The sequence below is a fragment of the Pleurodeles waltl genome, chromosome 2_1 (assembly GCF_031143425.1).
Source record: "Pleurodeles waltl isolate 20211129_DDA chromosome 2_1, aPleWal1.hap1.20221129, whole genome shotgun sequence".
Classification (NCBI taxonomy): domain Eukaryota; kingdom Metazoa; phylum Chordata; class Amphibia; order Caudata; family Salamandridae; genus Pleurodeles; species Pleurodeles waltl.
In genome coordinates, this window is record NC_090438.1 from 130581299 (window position 1) to 130604124 (window position 22826).

Below are 22826 nucleotides of genomic sequence, written 5' to 3' on the forward strand. Positions count from 1 at the left end.
GCATTGGACTATTGGGTGGCCATCACTGGAGACGGTCAGAGATGAGGGGGGTCGGCACAAAAGGGCTGCAGGCATCGATGTGAAGGTCAAAGTGGGGAAACCCATGATGGACTGTGTCTCTGGAGGGGCTGGGGACCAAGCTGGCACTGTTGGACCACTTTGACTCAGGCTGGAGGGCATGGGTGCAGTGGTGCTATCTGGCATCAGGTTTTTTTGAGGTCTGGAGTTCTCTTCAGTGTTTCCTGGAGCCTGCAAAGGTGCATGGTGGCAGCTCCACTGCGCCACAGGAGTTCCTTGTGCAGTGGTAAAGGCTAACAGTCTTTCCGGGCCTTTCGAAGTTCCAGCAACTGGAGGACAATGCGTATTTCTTGCAATTCCCAAAGCCAGCAGGCAGACTGGCAGGTTTGGTGCTGAAGAAGTTCAGTTATTGCCTTTTGCATCTCTGGAGTGCCCTTCTTCTTCAGGTCAGCAGGATCTGATTTGTTGGTGCCAACGCCTCCCCTACATACTGAATTTAGGGGAGTGTAGGGTAGTAGCCAATTGGCTACTTACCCCTGGGGTTACTAAGCCCCTTATATGACCACTTCCTGTAGGAAGGGGACATAACCCTGTCCCAGAGCTCCTAGTTCTGACATCACCAAATGGCACACTTCCAAAAGTTGTGTCCACATAAGGTAGCTCACCTTAGTGGTGGAACTGACCTGAGAGGTGGGCACGCCTCTCTGACTACTAATTTTCCCACCTGGCCAGGTGCCAAATAGGCCCTGGGCAGGGGGGGGTCAACATCCTTTCGTTTGATGGAAGACAGATCTATATGTAAAGGGAAGTAGGCTTCTTCCAAACCCCCTGCCTTAGAATGCAGATTTACAGGTCATCGAGTTGGGAGGGGTGTGCTAACACCCTGCCAAGGTAGTCTTTTTTTCTGTCCGTCCAAGAGCAAAGGCTCTGGCCCATGCGGGCAGAAATGTGTCTGATGGGGGTGGGCCGTTAGAACTAGTCAGTCAGTCAAATATCTTTATTCAGCAACTGCCATAAAAGTGCAAATTAAGATCACATTTTCAAATGAACAAACAGGAAAAATAAATAAAACACATCTACATATATTACAAAAAAGAGGACAAAGTAATCTAATCCAAGTTCCTCATTCACAGATATTCCAATGTTCTTATCGTATCATTTACTAGTGTCTTTCAATATAATACCAAAATCTGTTTAAATACCCTAAAATGTGATAAAAGCCTTACTTCCTATGGAATAAAACTATCCTAAACCACATATATAAAGTATAAAATTTTAGACATAGAATAGGTTTTAAAAGTCAACATAGATGAGATTAATAAATTACATGATATTAATACCGGTTCCTGATAGCAATAGATGATCTAATAAAATGTAAAACCTGAGAACAAATTTTGACATATGGTAATTTCTGAAAATATATCAACGCTTCCTTATAATGGATCGGTCTTAATGTGTGTAAAATAGGTAAGATAAAAGTATTTCTATGGTGGCATAAAGGGAGCAAAAGAGAAAGAAGTGAGAAGTACTTTGCTTTGAGCTAGCATCGCAGGGGCAAGGTGGTAATTCTTTTTGCCAGATACACTGCTTGGGAAAGTCTACCTTAAAATGAATCAAATTTAGTCTAAAAAAGATTAAAAGAGAATATATTTTTGGGCATGAAAACCAAGTCAAATAGGGTTCGATCTGTAAGGCCGTAACAATCTGGGTATAAGGATCTAAAGATTTCAGATTCAAACAGCTATAAAGTCTTATGTGCAAAGTATGCTCAGAGTGACGTGCTTTCAGCAAGGACCTTGCAGTTGTAGTTAGCAGTTGTGGTTCTTCATGCACATACCTAAGCCCCAGCTTGTCAAAGGATGTTCGCAAATACGAGAGCCAGGGGATCCTGTTCGAGTTAGCCAACTGTGTGCATTCAGTAATACAATCCTGCACAAGGCTTGCCGCTGGATTCGTCCAACATCTAATCCACAGCAAAAGGGGGGCAATAGAGACTGTGTCCTCTAAAAAGCATTGACCCACCTCCTCGTGGATAATGATGTTTGCTATACACTCAGGTACCATCAATAATCTGCGCATAAATTTATTCTCAGTACATTGGAGAGTGGGTACTTTAATATAGCCCCTGACTCCAGCCCTGTATAGGGCTACTGAGACACACTTGGAGTTATAAAGCGTCATAATCTGAGAAGACGGTCTGTGGCCTAGTTTACGGGTAAAACGAAAAATCGCTTCCGTGTTCCTTGCCATTTGTTGGGTCTTAAATTTAAGGTGAGTATTCCAAAGCATAGAGGAACTTATATGCATACCTAAGTAACAGAAATCCCTCACCTTATTAATGATATTGCCCCCCATAGTAAATATTTTAGATTTTGTATTTCGGGGGCCACATGTCATAACAAATGTCTTAGAATAATTTACTTTCAGATCTAAGTCCAACATGAAGTTCAAAAAAAGATCCAACAGGCCTTGTAAACCATTTGCAGTGCGTGCAATAAGTACGGCATCATCTGCATATAATAAAACTGGGGGCAATCTCTGACCCATCTTTGGCACATCCTTCCCATTTTTTATCAAAAAATCATAAAGCCCATTAATATATATCAAAAAGAGAAAAGGGGCCAGAATACATCCCTGTCCCACTCCCCTAAAAGAGGAAATGGGGGCGGTTATCTGTCCCTATGGGCCAAACTGAACTGAAACCTTTAAATCCATATGAAGGCGCTTTATAAGATCCAACAGAGTCGCATCGCATCCCAGGATTTCCATGATTTGCCACAACTTCTCCCTATTTACCAAGTCAAAAGCGCTGGATAAATCAATAAAAGCCATATGAATTGGCTCCCTTTTGCCAATTCCATATTTATTAAGTATGAGATGCAAGTTTAATACTTGCTCACCTGTACCCAAACTGGGTCGAAAACCAAATTGAATTGGAGATAAAATCTGTGTCTGTAGCACCCAATCCTCCAGGCGAGATAAAATCACACTGCCCAGGATCTTGGCCGTGGAGTCAATCAAAGATATTGGTCGGTAACAGGAGGGGTCCTGTCTATTGCCCTTTTTAAATATAGGGATAATTATTGCCAATTTCCAAGAAGGGGGTATATTACTTTTAGAAGCACTTCTTAAAACGTTTGTAACTAGGGGGCCCCAAAGATTAAGCATAGATTTATAAATGTCAATGGGTACACCGGGAGCCTTCCCTTGTTTTGAACGATTTATGGCTCCAAGGTTCTCATGTAGATCAAATGAAATATCTAGGGCGTTTATGTTGGGGTCTATATTGGTCCGATTATTGATATTATCCTCCTTGGTCAGAGAGTCATTATCTGGGTCAAATACTTTCCTAAAGTGGTTCAACCAAACTTCTTCTGCAATAAGACAATCATCAACCTTAGTATTACTATCCGAGGAATAAGAATGATTGACCACCTTCCAAATTTTTGTGGAATCCTTCAGATCTGACGCAGCCTGTATCTCTTCCCACGCCTTAGACTTTATCTCTGATTTCCTTTTTTCCAAGGTGGCCTTATACTCAGCCCTAGCTGATTTAATTAAATGACGGGAGGAAGAAACTGATTTAATGGTATCTTTTTAGTTTTTTGTGAGCAATTGAACATGCAGAATAAAACCATTTATGAACGGGCACAACCCATAGTAGGACTGTCCACCACGAGGACATGCAAAATAGCATTACTTAATATTTCAAATTCTTGACCTATATGATCGTGGTCAGACTGCTGAGATAGACATATATTAATGGAGTCAAACCTAGATTTTATAATTTCTTGATTAAAAGTCGTTGGATTTATTTTGTCCCAATTCAGACGTAGGCCAGAATTTGTGAAAAAAAGTAGTATTTCTTCTCAATCCCTTATCCCTAGGTACCTGATCTATAATTAAGTCTAGGTTAATACACAAGGGATCGTGGTCACTGGCACAGTGAGGAATGATCTTAAAATCACAGATGAAATGGTAATCTGGGGAGCCAATGAGAATAAAATCAATAGTACTCCCCCTCGCATTCCCTGTAAACGTTGGAACATTTAGAGAATCTAGTGCCACTTTCTCCCTAACATGAACCAGATCAAAGTTACATAAAAAGAAGTTCCGAGCTTCTCCTTCAGGTGAGTGAGTAAAATAAGTTAACGATTCTCTGCCTTCAGTAGGAATAACGCACAGTTCTACATTTTCCTGACAACATAAGGAAGTATTAAAATCCTCGACCCATAAGACTACTAAATCTTCATCCTGCAATTCAGTAGAAGAATCAATAAAATCCACAACGTCCTCTAACGTTCCTTTAAGGAGACCGCGTGGAACATTGTTATAAAAATGTATAATCAAAATGCCTTTGCACCCCCTAATAGATAATAAAACAATCATAAAATAAGGAGAGGACCACATTAAGGAAGCCTTCAATGATGGTAGTCGTAAGGATACAAGCATTAAAAGACCTCCACGTGCTCTTCCCATTATAGAAGTTACTGCCGGCTGGTAAAGAGTTGTATACCCATCCAGAAAAAACGTATCTTGGGTCCAAGTTTCCTGTAGGCAGATTATGTCAAAAGATGATATAAAACTCAACCAGTCCGGATTATTTGTTTTAGATCGGAGCCCCGCAATATCCCAACTAATCAAAGATAAGGGCTTGGATCCTGGGTGTAGCACCAATCTATCAATATTGTTCAAGTAGGAGGTATCAGAAATGTTCACTCTTACTGCCTGTGTAGGTTCATCATGCTCATCGTCAGTCATTAATCTCACCAGATTTTTGGGACCTGGACTTGCGATAACCGTAAGTCAATCATTCTTGTCAAGAGAATTAAAGGCCAAAGGACAATTGCTAATGGGAACGTTTACCTGCGCGTATGGCCTAACTGGAGCTAAGCTATGATAGCTAGAGACAACATTAGAACATTGTGGAAAAAGGGAATGGTCGTAAAAATTACATAGCGAATTAATTTGAATCCCTTTATCTAAAAAATTAGAACAGTCTAAATTTGCCAAAAGGTGATCAACTGAGCATGGATTAGCAAAATTAATTACAACACAGTCCCCGTCGTCCATATTTCTTCGATGGCCCACTTGCTTCACTCTACGTGCCATAAGAATCTTATTATTTGGGTGATATTTAACCTTGAATTTAGATTTCAACCAATGAACAGATTTCCTAATCAAAGCTTGGGTGTCTTCTTTTTGTTACTGTCTAAAGGAGGTACGTTTGATAACACCAAAACATAAAGAATGCAAACAGGAGCTAAGTGCAATACCTCTGCTTGATTATTGGATTTATTTAATATTGGTCGGTTTGAGCCAGGAGGGGTAGCTTCTTTTGCAATTACTTGCGGCAACTTAGTCACAGCATTACAATGGCGGGATATAGCCAAAGGTCTGGCCATGAGTGTGCAGGCGTCTTGAGGTGTCAATATAGGTAGTGAGTTTTCCTTTGTTGCCACATCCCGGCTCGATACCTTTCCCTTACTTAATACTCCTGAATTTGGTAATAAGTTTCTCCTCAAGGGTAGTACAAAACGATTTAAGTATGGAGTCTATTACACCAAGAGGGTTGCTGTAAACATCATTGCTTTTAGGGTGTTCCAACTGATTCATCGGGGCTAGTTGCCGTGAAATATGTGTTCTCTTTTTCGAGCCTGAGCCTTTATATTCTTGGGCTTTTTACCCGCTCTCCTCTTCTTCAATGGGGGGAAAGCGCCAGAGAGCGTTTGTAGGAAGTTGGCTCTGTATGTACTATTTCAAAGTAAGAAATAGCATGCACAGAGTCCAAGGGTTCCCCTTAGAGGTAAGATAGTGGCAAAAAGAGATAATTCTAATGCTCTGTTTGTGGTAGTGTGGTTGAGCAGTAGGCTTATTAGAGGGTAGTTTTAAGCATTTGTTGTACATACACACAGGCAATAAATGAGGAACACACACTCAAAGACAATTCCAGGCCAATAAGTTTTTGTATAGAAAAATATATTTTCTTAGTTTATTTTAAGAACCACAGGTTCAAGATTTATAATCAATACTTCAAATGAAAGGTGCTTCACTTAGGTATCATAGGAACTTTGAATCAGCAAAATAGCATGTACAGGTTTGGCAAAAATGTCAATAAGCTATTTTAAAACTAGACACTGCAAATTTCAACAGTTCCTGGGGGAGGTAAGTATTTGTTTGTTTTGCAGGTAAGTAAACCACCTACGGGGTTCAAAGTTGGGTCCAAAGTAGCCCACTGTTACCACACCAGCAGCTCAGGGCCGGTCAGGTGCAGAGGTCAAAGTGGTGCCCAAAACGCATAGGCTTCAATGGAGGAGGGGGTGCCCCAGTTCCAGTCTGCCAGCAGGTAAGTACCCGCGACTTCGGAGCGCAGACCAGGGGGGTTTTGTAGGGCACCGGGGTGGACACAAGTCAGCACAGAAAGTACACCCTCAGCGGCACGGGGCGGCCGGGTGCAGAGTGCAAACAGGCGTCAGGTTTGCAATAGGTTTCAATGGGAGACCCAGGGGTCTTTTCAGTGAAGCAGACAGGCAAGGGGGGGGCTCCTCGGGGTAGCCACCACCCGGGCATGGGAGAAGGCCACCTGGGGGTCGCTCCTGCACTGGAGGTCGGATCCTTCAGGTCCTGGGGGCTGCGGGTGCAGTGTCTTTACCAGGCGTCGGGTTCTTGGAAGCAGGCAGTCCCGGTCAGGGGGAGCCTCTGGATTCCCTCTGCAGGTGTCGCTGGGGGAGCTCAGGGGGGTCAACTCTGGCTACTCACAGGGTCGCAGTCACCGGGGAGTCCTCCCTATAGTGTTGTTTTTCCGCAGGTCGAGCCGGGGGCGTCGGGTGCAGAGTGGAAAGTCTAACGCTTCCGGCGGGAAACGTGCAGTCCTTTAAAAGTTGTTTCTTTGTTGCAAGTTGTAGTTTCTTTGGAGCAAGGCCGCTGTCCTCGGGAGTTCTTGGTCCTTTTAGATGCAGGGTAGTCCTCTGAGGCTTCAGAGGTCGCTGGACCCTGGGGAGTGCGTCGCTGTTGCAGTTTCTCTCGAAGTTAGGGAGACAGGCCGGTAGGGCTGGGGCCAAAACAGTTGGTGTCTCCGTCTTCTCTGCAGGGCTTCAGGTCAGCGGTCCTTCTTCGTCTTAGGTTGCAGGAATCTAGTTTCCTAGGTTCTGGGGAGCCCGTAAATACTGAATTTAGGGGTGTGTTTAGGTCTGGGAGGGTAGTAGCCAATGGGTACTGTCCTTGAGGGTGGCTACACCCTCTTTGTGCCTCCTCCCTGAGGGGAGGAGGGCACATCCCTAATCCTATTGGGGGAATCCTCCAAAACCAAGATGGAGGATTTCTAAAGGCAGGGGTCACTTCAGCTCAGGGCACCTTAGGGGCTGTCCTAACTGGTGGGTGACTCCTCCTTGTTTTTCTCATTATCCCCTCTGGACTTGCCGCCAAAAGTGGGGGCTGTGCCCAGGGGGCGGGCATCTCCACTAGCTGGAGTGCCCTGGGGCATTGTAACACGAAGCCTGATCCTTTGAGGCTCACTGCTAGGTGTTCCAGTTCCTGCAGGGGGAGGTGTGAAGCACCTCCACCCAGAGCAGGCTTTTTGTTTCTGTCCCCAGAAAGCACAAAGGCCCTCACCACATGGGGTCAGAAACTCGTCTCTCAGCAGCAGGCTGACACAGACCAGTCAGTCCTGCACTGAACAATTGGGTAAAATACAGGGGGCATCTCTAAGATGCCCTCTGTGTGCATTTTTTAATAAATCCAACACTGGCATCAGTTTGGGTTTATTATTATGAGAAGTTTGATACCAAACTTCCCAGTATTCAGTGTAGCCATTATGGAGCTGTGAAGTTCGTTTTTGACAAACTCCCAGACCTTATACTTAATATGGCCACAACTGTACTTACAGTGTCTAAGAATAGACATAGACACTGTAGGGGCATATTGCTCATGCAGCTATGCCCTCACCTGTGGTATAGTGCACCCTGCCTTAGGGCTGTAAGGCCTGCTAGAGGGGTGTCTTACCTATGCCACAGGCAGTATTTTGTGTGCATGGCATCCTGAGGGGGATGCCATGTTTTTCTCCCCACCAACACACACAATCTATAATGACAGTGTGCATGTGTTAGGTGAGGGGTCCCTTAGGGTGGCACAACATATGCTGCAGCCCTTAGGGACCTTCCCTGGTCACAGGGCCCTTGGTAGCCCTTGGTACCACTGGTACCTTTTACAAGGGACTTATCTGTGTGCCAGGGGTGTGCCAATTGTGGAAACAATGGTACATTTTAGGTGAAAGGGGCCTGGGGCCTGGTTAGCAGGGTCCCAGCACACTTCTCAGTCAAGTCAGCATTAGTATCAGGCAAAAAGTGGGGGTAACTACGACAGGGAGCCATTTCCTTACAGCGTTCCAATGAAGAGTTAACACTTTGAACAGGGGATTTAGGTAAGACTGGTGGGGGCATATTACAGTAAGCAGGTTGTGTTATATTAATAGACGAAGCCAGTGAAGGTGACCCCTCGCTTGAATTAGTAGTTATATAAACTGTAGGTTCCAGTGGGGGCTGAGCAGTTTTTTGAACAGCCCGATCCTTTCTTCAACCTGCTCCAGTTCGGATTCAATAGCCCCAATTACAGAAGCTAGATAGCTAGTAATAGAAGACTGAGCTAAAGAGCTAGACCCACCTTCCCCCTTTTGGAGATTGATCTTTCTTTTTCCCATTTTAAATATTGATCTCCCACGCCTCCCTTAACGACTTCCAAGAGAGTTTACAACCAAATGGGAAAAAAAAAAAATGGAATGTTAGGGGGGGGACCCAGCCCAGCCTCTTCCTGCCGATGACGGACGGACGGGCCCGCCCTGGGCCCGGGCGCCGCCCGTTCGTGTCCCGCAAAGCGGGAGCGCAATAAAAGTTGAAAGGGGCTCAAAGCCCGCCCCTTCCTCCAGGCACCAAATCAGCGGCAGCACACAGCGGTCCCAGCGTGTCCCGCAAAGCGGGAGCGCGATAAAAGTTTAAAGGGGCTCAAAGCCCGCCCCTTCCTCCAGGCACCAAATCAGCAGCAGCACACAGCGGTCCCAGCGCGTCCCTAGTCAGCAATCACACGGGGAAATGGAAGGACTTTCAAAGGCCACCTCTAAGGTGCCCTCTGGGTGCATGTATTAATACATCCATCACTGGCATCAGTGAGGGTTTATCACTATGAGATGTTTGATACCAAACATCCCTATTTTTAGTGAAGCCATTGTGTAGCTGGGGAACTCGTATTGACTAGTGTCCAGCACTATGGGGGTTATTCTAACTTTGGAGGAGTGTTAATCCGTCCCAAAAGTGACGGTAAAGTGACGGATATACCACCAGCCGTATTACGAGTTCCATAGGATATAATGGACACGTAATACGGCTGGTGGTAAATCCGTCACTTTTCCGTCACTTTTGGGACGGATTAACACCTCCTCCAAAGTTAGAATAACCCCCTATGTCTTAGAATCAACAAAGACATAGCGGGGCATATCTGCTCTTGCAGATATGCCCTCACATGTAATAGTATGCACGCTGCCTTAGGGCTGTAGGCCTGCTGTGGTGGTGACTTGCATATATTGCATGCAGTGTTAGAGGACATGGCACACAGGCTTCCTGCCATGTACTGTTTTCACTTTTAGCTGCACCAAGGCACGCAGCCTGCAATGGCAGTCTGCATGCACTAGGTGAATGGTCCCTGAGGATGGCACAATACATGCTGTAGCCCTCGGAGACACTCTTTGGCACCCATGCCCTAGGTAGCAGGGGTACCATTAACTAGGGACTTACATGGGTGCCAAAGCTATGGCCAACTGGAGGACAACTGCACAGCTTTAAAGAAAGCGATCTGGGGCTAGTGACCTGGTTAGCAGGAACCCAGTGCACTTTCAGCCAAAATTGCATCAAATACCTGGCAAAAAGAGGGGGTGACCATGTTAAAAAGGGGCACTTTACTACATGCATACCAAAGGCAGTGGGCTTCTTTGAAGCTTCCCTGCCTTGGAATGCAGATTTGCAGGACGTCCTGTTGGAAGGGATGTGTTAAGCAGGCTTTTGTTCCTGAACTCCAGGGAGGAAAGGCTCTCACCGTTGTGGGTCAGAAACTTGGCTGTTGGTGTCAGCCTGCCTAGAACTAGTCAGTTAGCCCACCAGCAGTTCGTAGGTTTTCAAGGGGCACCCCTAAAGTGCCCTCTGGGTGCATGTATTAACAAAGACATCACTGGAATCAGATTTATTATTATGAGATGCTTGATACCAAAGATCCCTAGTTTCAGTGAAGCCATCATGTAGCTAGCGAACTCCTACTGATCAGCGTCCAGCACATGAATTTAAAATGGCTTACCTGTTCACTTAGTATGTCTAAAAATCGACAAAGACATAGTAGGGGCATATTTGTTCATGCATATATGTCTTCATCTGTATTATAAAGCACACTGCCTTAGGGCTGCAAGGCCTGCTGTAGGGGTGACAATAGGAAGCTGGGTCTTTATATGATATATCAGACTGAGATATATCGTGAAAGAGTCCAAGGCTTCTCTTACTAGTGGACAGGCGTTCGCTTTAGCAGTCCCAAGGGGCTCTTTTAGGGGGTAGTGAGGTCGAGAGTAGCCTTAGGCTTATCCTAGAGGAGTGTTAGACATCTACACACACAGTCAATAAATGAGACACACAACTCAATAAGGAGATCCATACCAATTTACAAAAATAACCAGGTTTCGAAAGTGGACAGTGCATTTTTCAGAAGCAGCAATGTTATCCTATGGAGGATAAACAAGCATTGCATTCAGGTATAGAACAGCGACTTATGGGACCACTCTCCTTGACTTAAGGTGAGTATGGGGCAAGGTCCAAGGCCACACAACAGGCAGCACTGGAGTGGCCGGGTGCAGAGCAGCATCGGGTGCCCAGTGTTAGTCAATGGAGATGGGTCCGGTTGAAAAGAGGCAACAGGTTTGGAGAGGGAGCCCAGTCAAAGTGAACCAACAGGTGGGTTCAAGTCTTGAGATGCTCAGGGGTGTGGCGACACCTTAGGTCCTCTTCTTCACGGGCCAGGGATGATGGTGCAAAGGTGTCCTGAGGCGTCAGGTTTCTCTGGAGGGCTGCAGTGATGCTTTCCAGTGTCCGGGCTTTGCAGTCCGGGGTCCTCTAAGGTCTCTTGGGGTGCCTGCAAGATGTAGCGAAGCAACTCTGCTGCTCCATTGAAGTTCCTGGGTCTTTGTTGAAAGCAGGCAGGCCTCCCAGGCTTGCAGAGGCACAGCAACTTTAAGGATGAGTCGACTTTGGCGCAAATCAGTGGGAATAGCAGACAGACTGGCATGCCTGGGGCCAAGTCAGGTGCTTCTTCCGCAGTCCTTGCTTTTGTGGCTCTTTGGTGTCCTTCTTCTTCGTAGGTCAGCAGGAATCTGATTTCCTGGTGCCAGGGGCTCCCCTAAATACTAAATGTAGGGGCATTTACAGAAGTGTAGGGTAGTAGCCAATGGGCTGCTTACCCCTAGGGTCACTACAGTCCCTATATTGCCACTTCTTGGCATGTGGTCATAATCCTGTCCCAGGTATCCTAAATCTGCCAACACCAAGATGGCAGATTTCTAAATGTTGTGCCCACATAAGGACACACCTCTCTGACCTCTAAATTTCCCACCAGAGGCAGGGGGGGCTCGGGGTCTCTACTTTGAGTGAAGCCAGATTTGCAGATTTGAAGCCCACTGCCTTGGAATGCACTTTTGCAGGTCATCCTGTTGGGTGAGGTGTGTAAACACCTCTCCCCGAGCAGGCTTTGTTTCTGACCGGCCGAAAGCAAGGGCTCTCACCTTGGGGATCAGAAGCATGTCTGGTGGTAGCAAGCTGGCTAAATCGAGTCAGTCCGCACACTGGTAGTTGATAGGTTTTTAGGGGGCACCTCTAAGGTGCCCTCTGGGTGTATGTATTAATAAATCCATCACTGGCATCAATGAGGGTTTATTGATATGAGATGTTTGATACCAAACATCCCTATCTCCAGTGAAGCCATCATGCAGATGGGGAACTCGTAGTGTCCAGCACGTGTACTTAAAAGGGGCACTTTCCTACAGTGACCAACAAATATAACAGGCAGTGTTAGGGGATATGGCACACAAGTGTGTGCCATGTCGTGTTTTCACTTTTTGGAGCACCTTGTCACACAGCCTACAGTGGCAGTCTGCATGAGTTTGGTGCTGGCTCCCTCAGTGTGGCACAAGCTGTGCTGCAGCTCTTGGGGGATCTTCTTTAGTACCCCTGCCCTAGGTGCCAGAGGCACCACTTACAAGGAACTTATAGAGGTGCTAAAGGCCTGGCCACTTGCGGATCAAGTGACCAGGTGTCTTGTTTTGGGGAAGGACCTGGTTAGCAGGAACCCAGTGCACTTCAGTAAACGTTACATCAAACACCAGGCCAAAACTGCGGGACTACTGCAACGAAAACCCAGTTTTCTACACTTATTTTTTTCCTGTCAGAAACTCCTGCAGAACCACACTCAAGCAATCCTGCAGATTCCGTATTTGATGTCTTCCACATTCAGTCCATGAAGTAAGCACACTTCTGTAGCTTCTTTACAGTGTTTTTAAAAAAAATCCATTCGATCCCACCATCTTATATTTTTGAGTAATGCTCTAGCTCAATCGGTAATAGCCCCATGTTCCAAGTGGGCCTACACATACTGCAGTAAAGTGTGAATCTGCACTTGCCCAGCTATCCAAAAATCAATACTTTAGTTTTATAACAAAAAGCTGCTCTCTCAAAAAGATAGTAATAATTCTCATTAATCCTGTGAGAAAACATTCTTGTATTTATTTAAAATAAACGTAAAACACACCTGAAGCAATAGATGTTGTTGAAAAGCTCCACAAAGTGAAAGAAAGGAATAAAGGCAAGTGGCAGAGAAGATACCACAGTTAGCAGCGACCCACTCTGGCTTTAGACTGAAAGGTTGCTCCGTCAAGGCGAATACACACTACTGCACTGAAGATTGACTCCTTGCTCCAACACTGATAAGCAATACTACAAATGTGTTATGTTGGGTTTTTATGTTTATTTAAATATGGACATGAGAACACTTAAAAACAGATATTTTGTACTTCTGCATAGGAATACACCATTAGATTGCTAAATTTACCTAATGGAGTGTTATTTTCTTGAACACTTTCATAAAATGCTTTACACTAACTCGTTGCTAGTCCTTAATATGCTGGTACAAATACAACATGATAAACATGGAACATGTACTACCTGAGAAACTGTATCTCCAAGTTTGGATAAATTTTTTGCATAGATGTGATAATAGGAATTAACAGTAAACCTCAAGGCATGTTAGGATAACACTCTAGAATGCTAGTGATTAATTTAAGCAGCACATCCTCCAACGTGTCGCTGTCCACATCATAATGTAAGGCCAGATGTCAACAGTACTGTTAAATTGGGGTTGGCTAACATATTTTACAATGGGCACCACATGCTGTAAATATTCACCTAAAAAGTGATAATGAAATGCCCAACCTGGAGGAGGGGTGGGTTGCTCTCCACCTACACAGAACAAGACTATGGCCCTCATTACAACCCTGGCGGACGGCAGTAAAATGGAGAAATGGTACTGCCAACAGGCTGGTGGTAAATTTTCCCATATTACGACATTGGCGTTTTGGCTCAAGCCAAACTGCCAATGTACCACTGCCACGGCGGTAACAGCCTCCGGCCTGGAGACTTCAGTTTCCAGCCAGGCGGCCGTCACTAGCCCGTCCACGGGACTATGACCCCACCTACCGCCATGGTTTTCGTGGCTTCCTTACCACCACGAAAACCATGGCGGTAGGCACTATCAGTGACAGGGAATTTCTTCCCTGTCAGTGTAGGGGTCTTCCCCGCCTCCCTCCCCTGGTTTTGCCCCCACCACCCCTCCACTCCACTCCAGACCCCCCCAACATAAATGCATCGAACACACGCATATGCACACTCATACCCACATTCATCCACACATGCATACATCTATTCGCACACACATCCACACAATGCTTACATACATACATGCACACACGCATTCACACAACACAACATACACGCACTCACACATCCCTACATGCACACTCGCATCCACGCACACACAAACATACACACACAACACCCCACACCCCCTCCCCTGTCGGAGCACCCGACTTACCTGATTTCAGGGGGTCCTCCGGCAGGAGATGGGACAGGGTGCTGCTGCCAGCAGCAGCGTTCGCCAGCAGAACACCTCCAGGCTGTATCATGTGTCATGATGCGGTCTGCGGCGGTCTAATGGGGTGGCGCTGATGCTGTCAGCAGCACCACCTTACCGCCATCCGCTGGCATGGCTGCAGCCGGAATCACGCCATCCTTCTGGTGGAATTCGGGCTACGGTCATAATTTGGCCGGCGGATGGTAGCCGCGGCAATGGTAGTTTGGCGGCCTTCGTCCCAGCGGTAGGTGGTTTTTACCACCAATGTTATAATGAGGGCCTATGTGCCATGATTGGAAGTATATTGGAAGTATATTTTAGACACTGTTGAAAACTGGAAATGAGATTCAAGCATGCAGGTACCACATGCAAACGGATGGCAGATAAGTGCCCCTTCTACCCTTGTGATAGTTTGGTTTTGAGCAGGTTCTGATACAGATATTAAAGTGACATTGTTCTCAAATATTATAAACTTGGGTTGTGGGCAAGGCAGGGAAGCACGTTCAATAACAATAATATAACTGTCATTGGTTAGTATATAAGACAGTCTGTCAGCTAACTTGGCATCACTCTTACATTCAGGACATCATGTAGATGCAAAATGTCTGAGGGGATCGGCTTATCACTAGAGACCCTCTCAGATAGGAAAATACTGGCCTGGTTGACAAGCAGAGGTTTCCAAAGTCTACCACTGTAGAAGGACTCCTATGTTTAGCTGACATTTTAAATATTTAAGGGATTCAAAAAACATCTCAGAATTACTCCTGGAAATCTGTGAGTCATTAGCTTTTATAGATACCCCAGTGTACACAATGCAATAATATGAAATTTGCATCAGCTAAATAATTTTCCATTATTAAATGAGGGGACACATACTTTTCCCCCCACTACCGGGAGATTATTTTATACCTTTTCTCTGTTAAATGTAGGAACTAAACACGCCTTTCACATCCTAGAAAGGCACTTAATATTTTCTTTCAGGCAAGTAAGTGTAAGTGCAATTACAGAGTGGCGAAGATTATGGGCGTTGACTGTATTTTGCTGGGTCACCATTATTCTGGCGGATCTTCCTTACACAGGCACGCACACAAACACTGACACACCCTGGCATTTAATGTCACTAAAAGCTTTTTTTGCACACAATATCAAAACATTTCTGAATCAGTCCCTCTATCTTTACCAAACTGTCATGCACAGTCACTTTGTGCTACCTCTGCCTTAACTGTACAGAGGTTGAAACTTATCTGTGAAAGAGGGTTCCATTTGTGCAGGGCTCATACAATGTTTGTGAGTCATATCAGTTCTAGATATGTTCACAGGCGGCAACGTGCTCTAATGTAGTACCGAATTTAACAGTGTATCCTCCTCCTCCTCTCAGCCTATGAAATCACATGTAAATTGAATATTGGTCGTACGTAGAGATGCAGAATGAATCAAGTCAGTAGGTATACTAATACCACAGTTCTGTTCTTGAATTGATGTATTTGGCAAACTCCATCCACTGTGCAGATTTAGCACATTAATCAACAGACTTATCTGAGCCATCGTTTAATGACAAGCAGAGTGTGCAGGGGTTATTATTAAATTCATAAGTAAGTTTCCCAGGGAAAAAGCTGTTTGTGCTGTCATCTCATGGCACCTCTGTAATGTCTTGGACAGCTTTTGGTTTTAATAACACATTGCTTTTGACAGTGGTGTTACTACAGATCTGTTTATTTTCACACAGATTTCAGCTAATCTTAGTTTGAACCAGAACTTCTGATTCTCCTGGTAATTCCTTATTTTCAAGCCGTGCCTCAGGGTCCAACTCCTAATCACCCGAACATTCCCCAACCCCAGTGTTACTGATACCTCCGATATTGGTAAATCGGAGAGTCGGGAAAATCTAGGCCTTTTTTCGGGCCACTCGTGATGAGGGCCTAAAAGGTTGACTATGCATCACCTTTCCATCTTATTTATTTATTTATTTTATTTATTTATTGATTTTATATAGCGCACAGCTACCCGAAGGTTTCCCGGCGCTAAAGACAATGCAAGACAAAGGCAGGCTCAGGCGAGCAACTTAGGCAATTACTGGTTAAAGAGCCATGTCTTAAGCTCTTTGCGAAATCTAATGAACACCCTTTCATGACGCAAGTAAGAGGGAAGAGAATTCCAGAGAGAGGGAGCTAGGAAAGCAAAAGAGCGTCCCCCCATTTTGGCACGTCTGAATTTGGGCACCTGGAATTTTAGTTGATTAGAGGATCGAAGTAAACGAGAGGGCCGGTATTGTTGGACCAGGATATTAAGGTAGCTAGGAGCTAGGCCCGTATTAATTTTATGCATGTAGCATAGGGCTTTAAATTTGATACGATTCTCAATTCTTAGCCAATGATCAGCCAAACTGATTTTTCCCCTGGTATCCCATCATTCACGCCTTCAGTTGTACCGGTATTTGTTTCTGTGACATTTCTACCATTGTGTGATACATGAAAAAGAGTTGTAGTCTGGTGCCCTTGCCTGCAGTTGTTATTTTGATTAGGGATGTTTGTCTCATAAAACAGGATTACAGCTACTTTAGGCCTCTTGTGTTTCATTGTACAGAACAGCAGAATAGTGTCCCCAACTGGTCTTCTTGCTCTTATGTTTGGTCTCAAGTTCTTTGCCCAGTTTATTGTTGAAGGTGAGGAGTTGCTTAACTACTTTCATTCACATTCCATTGTTAGACTATTCAAAGTTTGTCTCTTTTTCTAACTACATAGATGTGATGGATGAGATCAATGCTTTATAAAATGTTCAGAAAAATAAAATATTACCTGAAAATCCTATAAAATAATAGGCATGATTTGGTTTTCCTCCTAGTGCACCCAAAGATTGAGACATCTTGAAACACTCCTAGAGGGGTTGAAAATAAGAACAATGAGTGCACGCTGCAACATAATTCTACAATTTTGTACAATTCTCCACCATAATAATAATAAGCCAGAAACAGACATCTTTTATGCATTTGTATACGACCTAGGACTTTCTTTGGTAGTGCCTCTAGCTAGCAAAATTGAAGTCACAAAAGAACAGGGTGACTTAGGGGGAAGGAGACCACACAGTGGTAGAATATGGGAAAGGAAAGAAGGGCGTTTTGAGGGAATAAACATAAGGTAATTGCTAGCTGAGGGAAGGGCCATATGATGGAGTAACTGTGAGGTAACAATTACATTATTATGTGAAGAGTAGTTTGGAGTCTCGTTGTCGTATTCCTTATGCACCTGGCCACCTACAAAACTATAATCTGAGATAAAAAGAAACAGAACAAATGACCCAATATCTATGTACATTTGTAAAACCACAGCATTACGTATGTGGAATCTGCATGAAGTAAACCTGGCCGAAAGTCAGAAGAGAGCTTTACGGAGTAAAAAACACTGAATTAAGGGTAGGCGCCCCAGAGAATAGAAGTTATTGCTTTGAGATGTAGCGTGCTTTAAAGAGGTGTGTCTTCAACTCTTTTCCAAAGTGGAGCAGGGTTAAGTTAGTCCTTATGGTCAGTGCAATGTTATTCCAGACCCTGGGTACGTACATGAAAAGGCCACAAAGCCAAGCTATGCATTAGATGCCTCAATGGAGGATGTTGCAGGATTACTTACTTTTGTGGTTCTTCACATGGAAATGTTTTCTCCATATGTGAAAAGCCCTTCCATTAGACTCTCACCAGTTTTGGTGGTTATCCCTTTCATTTCCACCACTAAAAACACATTCATCACACCCCCTCTACCCCACTGTGACAACAGCACATTTGTGAGCATATCTGTAAAATGCTTGTAAATACCCACATCATTTGTGCTGTGAGTTTGAGGGTGCTCATCAGTGTTTGCAGAAGTCACACCATGAGCCACCAACAACTGACATCCATGGGAAGATTTACTAACACAAACTGAAACCAAACAGGTGTAAATTTATGTGCGGATAAATCCACTCAAGTAGGCAAATTCCCTTTTTATAAACCACAAACCTGATTTTACAGCTGTAAATTATGCTATTTGTGCATGTGAATTCCACATTGCTATGCAGTTTTGGAGCCTATACATCCACACATGGCAGGAAAAAAGGAGGAACCGGGACATAGATAATGAGGGGAAGAATGGCCTGGTTACTCACTGGTAATCTTCATTACTCAGAGACCTGGTCTTTCTTTTCACAGACCTAATAATATGAGGTACTGCTGTATCACAGAGTTCTATCCAAGCATAAATAAAAAATAGACCTTTCCCTGATCCCTTGCTAGGCTCCAATCCTCCCCACAAGAGGTCAACACACAGACGCCCTGTAATATTAAAGTCTTAGAAACTATGCCTTTTTTTCTGGACCTACTTCCCTTGTGGGTGGGGAAGGAAGACCAGGAATGTGAGTAATGAACATTCCTGAGCTATTACCTCCTTGTTTGTCTTCCTCATCTGCACCTTAACACTAGTAAGATGTACCTGGGCAAATGAGGTGACCACAGATGCCTGAAAATCATAAAAAAACACACAAAGTGAATATTTCAATTACAGCTAGGTTTTAATACGGAAACAAATTATTAACAATTTACAAATGAACAGTTAACAATTAACAACAACCACCCGCTTGTAATCTATAGGTTACAAATGTCTGAATGGGAAGACCAGGTGGCAGCGTTGCACATGTCTATTTGTAAGGTTGCCCAAGAGGTGGCTACCACCTCAGGTAGCTCGTCCTTGAGCAGGGTCTGGTAAATCAACCCTAGCTGTACTATAAGCAAGGGCAATGCCTCTGGCCTGCTTTAGGAAGCTAGCCCTTTATGTGGTATGTGAATACTGTGTAAAGGGTTGAGGGGTTTCCCAATGAATGCAACCCCGAAGTGCTCTATTTAGGGGTAGTGTGGTTGAGCAGCCTTTGGCTTAACACAGAGGAGTACAAGACATCTACAAATACACACAATACTCAATAAACGAGACACACCAACTCAAAAAAGAGATCCACACCGATTTATAAAAATAGCAAGTTTTTATGTATGTTTAGGCAATAGAGAAAAGTCTTTCAGGTAAGTACGTTTTTAAATAGGATTCTTTTCACTTTAAAAAGTGGACAGAGTGCAACTTCTGAATTCTGCAAGGCTATGGGAGGAGAAACAAGTTCTGCATTCAGGTACTGTCTGACGACTTACAGGACCAATCTCTGAGACTTACGGTGAGTATTGGGCAAGGGTCAGGACCACACCAACAGGCAGCATTAGGGCGGTCGGGTGCAGAGGTGTAGTACAGCATCAGGTGTCCAGTATGTTTCTATGGAGATCAGAATTCGTGAAAGAAAGCTGCAGGCTCAGGCCAGGCCAGTCAAGGTCAACCAACAGGTAGGTTACAAATGTGGAGTGCTCGGGAACGAAGGTGCACCTTTGGTCCTTTTCTCCACAGGTCGGAGGCAAATAGTGCAGAGGTGTCCTTTGGTGTTGGGTTTCTGTGTCCGAGAGCACTCACAGTTGAGGGGTCCTGTGGTCTCAGGTTGCAGCCATCGTCGGGGAGTCCAGGAGGGGTGAAGCCACAGCGGACACAATCTCAGGAGCGCTGGGAGACATCGTTGCTACCAGAGGCCCACTTCAACTCGGGCCGGAGGCCACGGTGAAGTGGGGTTGTTTTAGGCATTGGGTTTCTCTCACCACAAAAGCCAAGGGAGAGGGGGCCTTCATGCAGAGGCTTCAGACGACTTCAGGGAGTCCAGGAGGAGTGAAACCACGATGGACTCCGACTCTGGGGAGCTGGGGAACCTTGTTGGCACTGGTGGTCCGCTTCACCTCAAGTCAGAGATGGCAAGTGCAGTGGTGAATTCAGGTGTCGGCTTTTGGCGGTTCCAGAGCCTTCAGAGTCCCTTCTTTGGAGGTTTTTGAAGAGCAGGTCTGCTGTTCACTGGAGGTCTTGAGTCTTTATTGAAGGCATGAGGGTTTTCTGGTTTTTTTGAGTCACAGCTGCAGGTCAAGTCAACTTTGGTGAAGATTTCATCAACGGAGGCACACAGTGCGGCAGGGTTGGTACCAGGTTAGCTGCTTCTTTTCTCCTTTTCTGTTTTTGTGGCTCTAGGGGCTCCCCTAAATACTGCATTTAGGGGCATTAGTGGAGTGCAGGGTAGTAGCAAATGGGCTACTGACCCTTGGGGTCACTATGCCTCCTATATGACAACTGCCTGTGGGAAGTGGGCAAAACCCTGTCCCAGAATTCCTAAGTATGCCATCTCCATGATGGCTACTTCAGAAAAATCATGGCTACCTCGCAGTAAACCACCATAGGTTTGGTACTGACCTGGGAGTGGTCTGCCTACCTGAGAAGATAATTTTCGCGAATGCCCTGGTGCCAAATGGGCTTTGGACAGGGTGAGCAGACTGGGATTTGAAAGACGATAGCCCTTTGAGGCTTGCTGCCTTAGAAAGGCTAATCAGCAGGTCATTCTGCGCGAGGGGTTGTTACACCCTCTTCGCGGACAGGCTATTGTTCTCGACCTCATGAGAGCAGAGGGCTATCACCACAGGGGTCCATAATGGTGTCTCAGGTGGCAGGCTGGCAGAAACTGGTCAGCGAGCACACCAGAGGCTGGTAAGGTTTCAGGGGCACCTCTAAGGTGACCTCTGGGTGCATATATTGGTAAATCCAACACTGGTGTCAATGTGGGTTCATCAATGCGAGATGTTTGAAACCAAACATCCCTATCTTCAGTGAAGCCATCATGTAGCTAGGGAACTCATATTGACCAGTGTTCAGCACATGCAGTTAAAATGGCTTCCCTGGTCACTTACTATGTCTGAGAATTGACAAAGACATGGCAGGGGAATATCTGCTCGTACAGATATGCCCTCATATGTACTATAATGCACCCTGCCTTAGGACTGCTAGAGGGGGGACATATATTACATGCGGTGTTAGGGGACATGGAACACAGGCTGTATGCCATATTGTGTTTTCACTTTGGTCTGCACCAAGACATGCCCCCTGCAATGGCAGCCACCATGTGCTTAGTGAGGAGTCCCTTAGCAAGGCACAATTTGTGCGGCAGCCGTAAGGGACCCTCTTTAGCACCTCAGGCCCTAGGTACCAGGGGTATCTTTTACTAGGGACTTACAGAGGGGGCTAAAGTATTTGCCAATTAGACAGCTTTGAGAGAAAGAACACTGGAGACCTGGTTGGCACAGACCCAGTGCACTTCAGTCAAAGTCGCACCAAATACCAGTCAAAACATGGGGGGAGGGTAATGCAACAAAAACCTATTTCCCTGCACCTAATGAACCAAAAGTTACAAACAGAGAAACCACCTTGCAGAAATGAGCACAAGGCTTTAAATAAATGGAGAGTGCTCGTTGTCTGGGGAAGGAACAGGAAAACAGTGGTAGCCCCAAATCCTGTGTTCAGTGGAAACTAGAAGGAATGAATAATCTGCTTTAAGGACAATATTGTCAGCAAAATATGTAAAAAAGGTCAGAAAATATTTTAGCACCAAACTCTCCAATGCCTCACCATGAAAAAATGACAATTAGAAAGAAAACTTTAGTGAAAGGCAGTTTAAATCAGCAGTAACTAGCAGTTTAAAAGGTTACCTGAAGAATCTAAAGCACCAAAGGAAGGTCCCACGGTGACACCAAAACATCACCAATAGGATGGCAAAGAAAAACACACCCCAGTTGAGAGGAAATCAACTCACAAACTGCACGTATTTCTGATTCTCCAAAAGCCTGAATGGCAGTCCATTGCCTACTTGAAGTGGAAACAGATAAAAGAAGGTGGAATCCATCTTGAAGGAAATCCAACACTTAAGTTGACTCACAGGAGGCAATTTGTAGACTTCTGGTAAACACCATCCATCACAATTATGCCAATAACAGGAATATGCCTTAAGTGTTACAGGTCGGCATGACTGCTGGATACACAGAACTACCCCAATGGAACAGCGCCCGGTTTCCAAACCTAGCATCCAATCTCTAAACCTAACATCCAAAGCTCCAATCTCCCTTGTGGCGAGTCAGCAGAGATATCCATTGAGGTTGGAATAAGAGCAAACACTAAAGACGATGATCCTAACAAGCAACTACTACCAACACTATCTCATTGTCATTCTGAATCTTCCAAAGAAACTTGGTTATCAACAGAAACAGAGTAAAAGCATATAGCAGGCCTAATGGTCATGGAAGGGACAGCACGTCAATGCCACAGGCATTTGGGATGCAATGACAGTGCATAAGTTGTGGAAAAGTGTGTTCTCCTCTGATGTAAACTGATACAACCAAGGATGGCCAAAATGTCAAGCTAACTTCTCAAACAGACCTGGAATTAGACAAAGGGACAAAAAGAAAGAAACCATTTTGAAAGGCTGATGATGGATACATTTACTGATGTAAACACCACGTCTGGGTGAGTGCCTCTTCAAGGGATTTGTATAAGAAACACAACTGAGTAGCTTTTTTAACATCTCTCTGCTGGCAGCCCACGAACCTCTGCAAAAGGCAGTTGAACAATTGCTGCTTTGTCCATCAAGGCTAATATGCCCTAAAGAAGTGCCTGAGAATAAAGGGCACAACGTGAGTCTGGTGTATGTAAGATCTCCAGTGAAGATTCAAGTAAGTGGATCTGGTAACA

The 22826-nt window shown here is 44.9% G+C and overlaps 1 protein-coding gene across 1 annotated transcript in view; it reads right to left on the reverse strand.

Annotated features, from left to right (window-relative positions):
• ATG4A (autophagy related 4A cysteine peptidase) overlaps positions 1-22826 on the reverse strand; it is a 173170-nt gene that overhangs the window by 53405 nt on the left and 96939 nt on the right. Inside the window, exon 9 of the mRNA XM_069211583.1 lies at positions 17016-17094. Coding sequence (XP_069067684.1) covers positions 17016-17094 — 79 coding nt within the window. The remainder of the gene's footprint in view (positions 1-17015; positions 17095-22826) is intronic.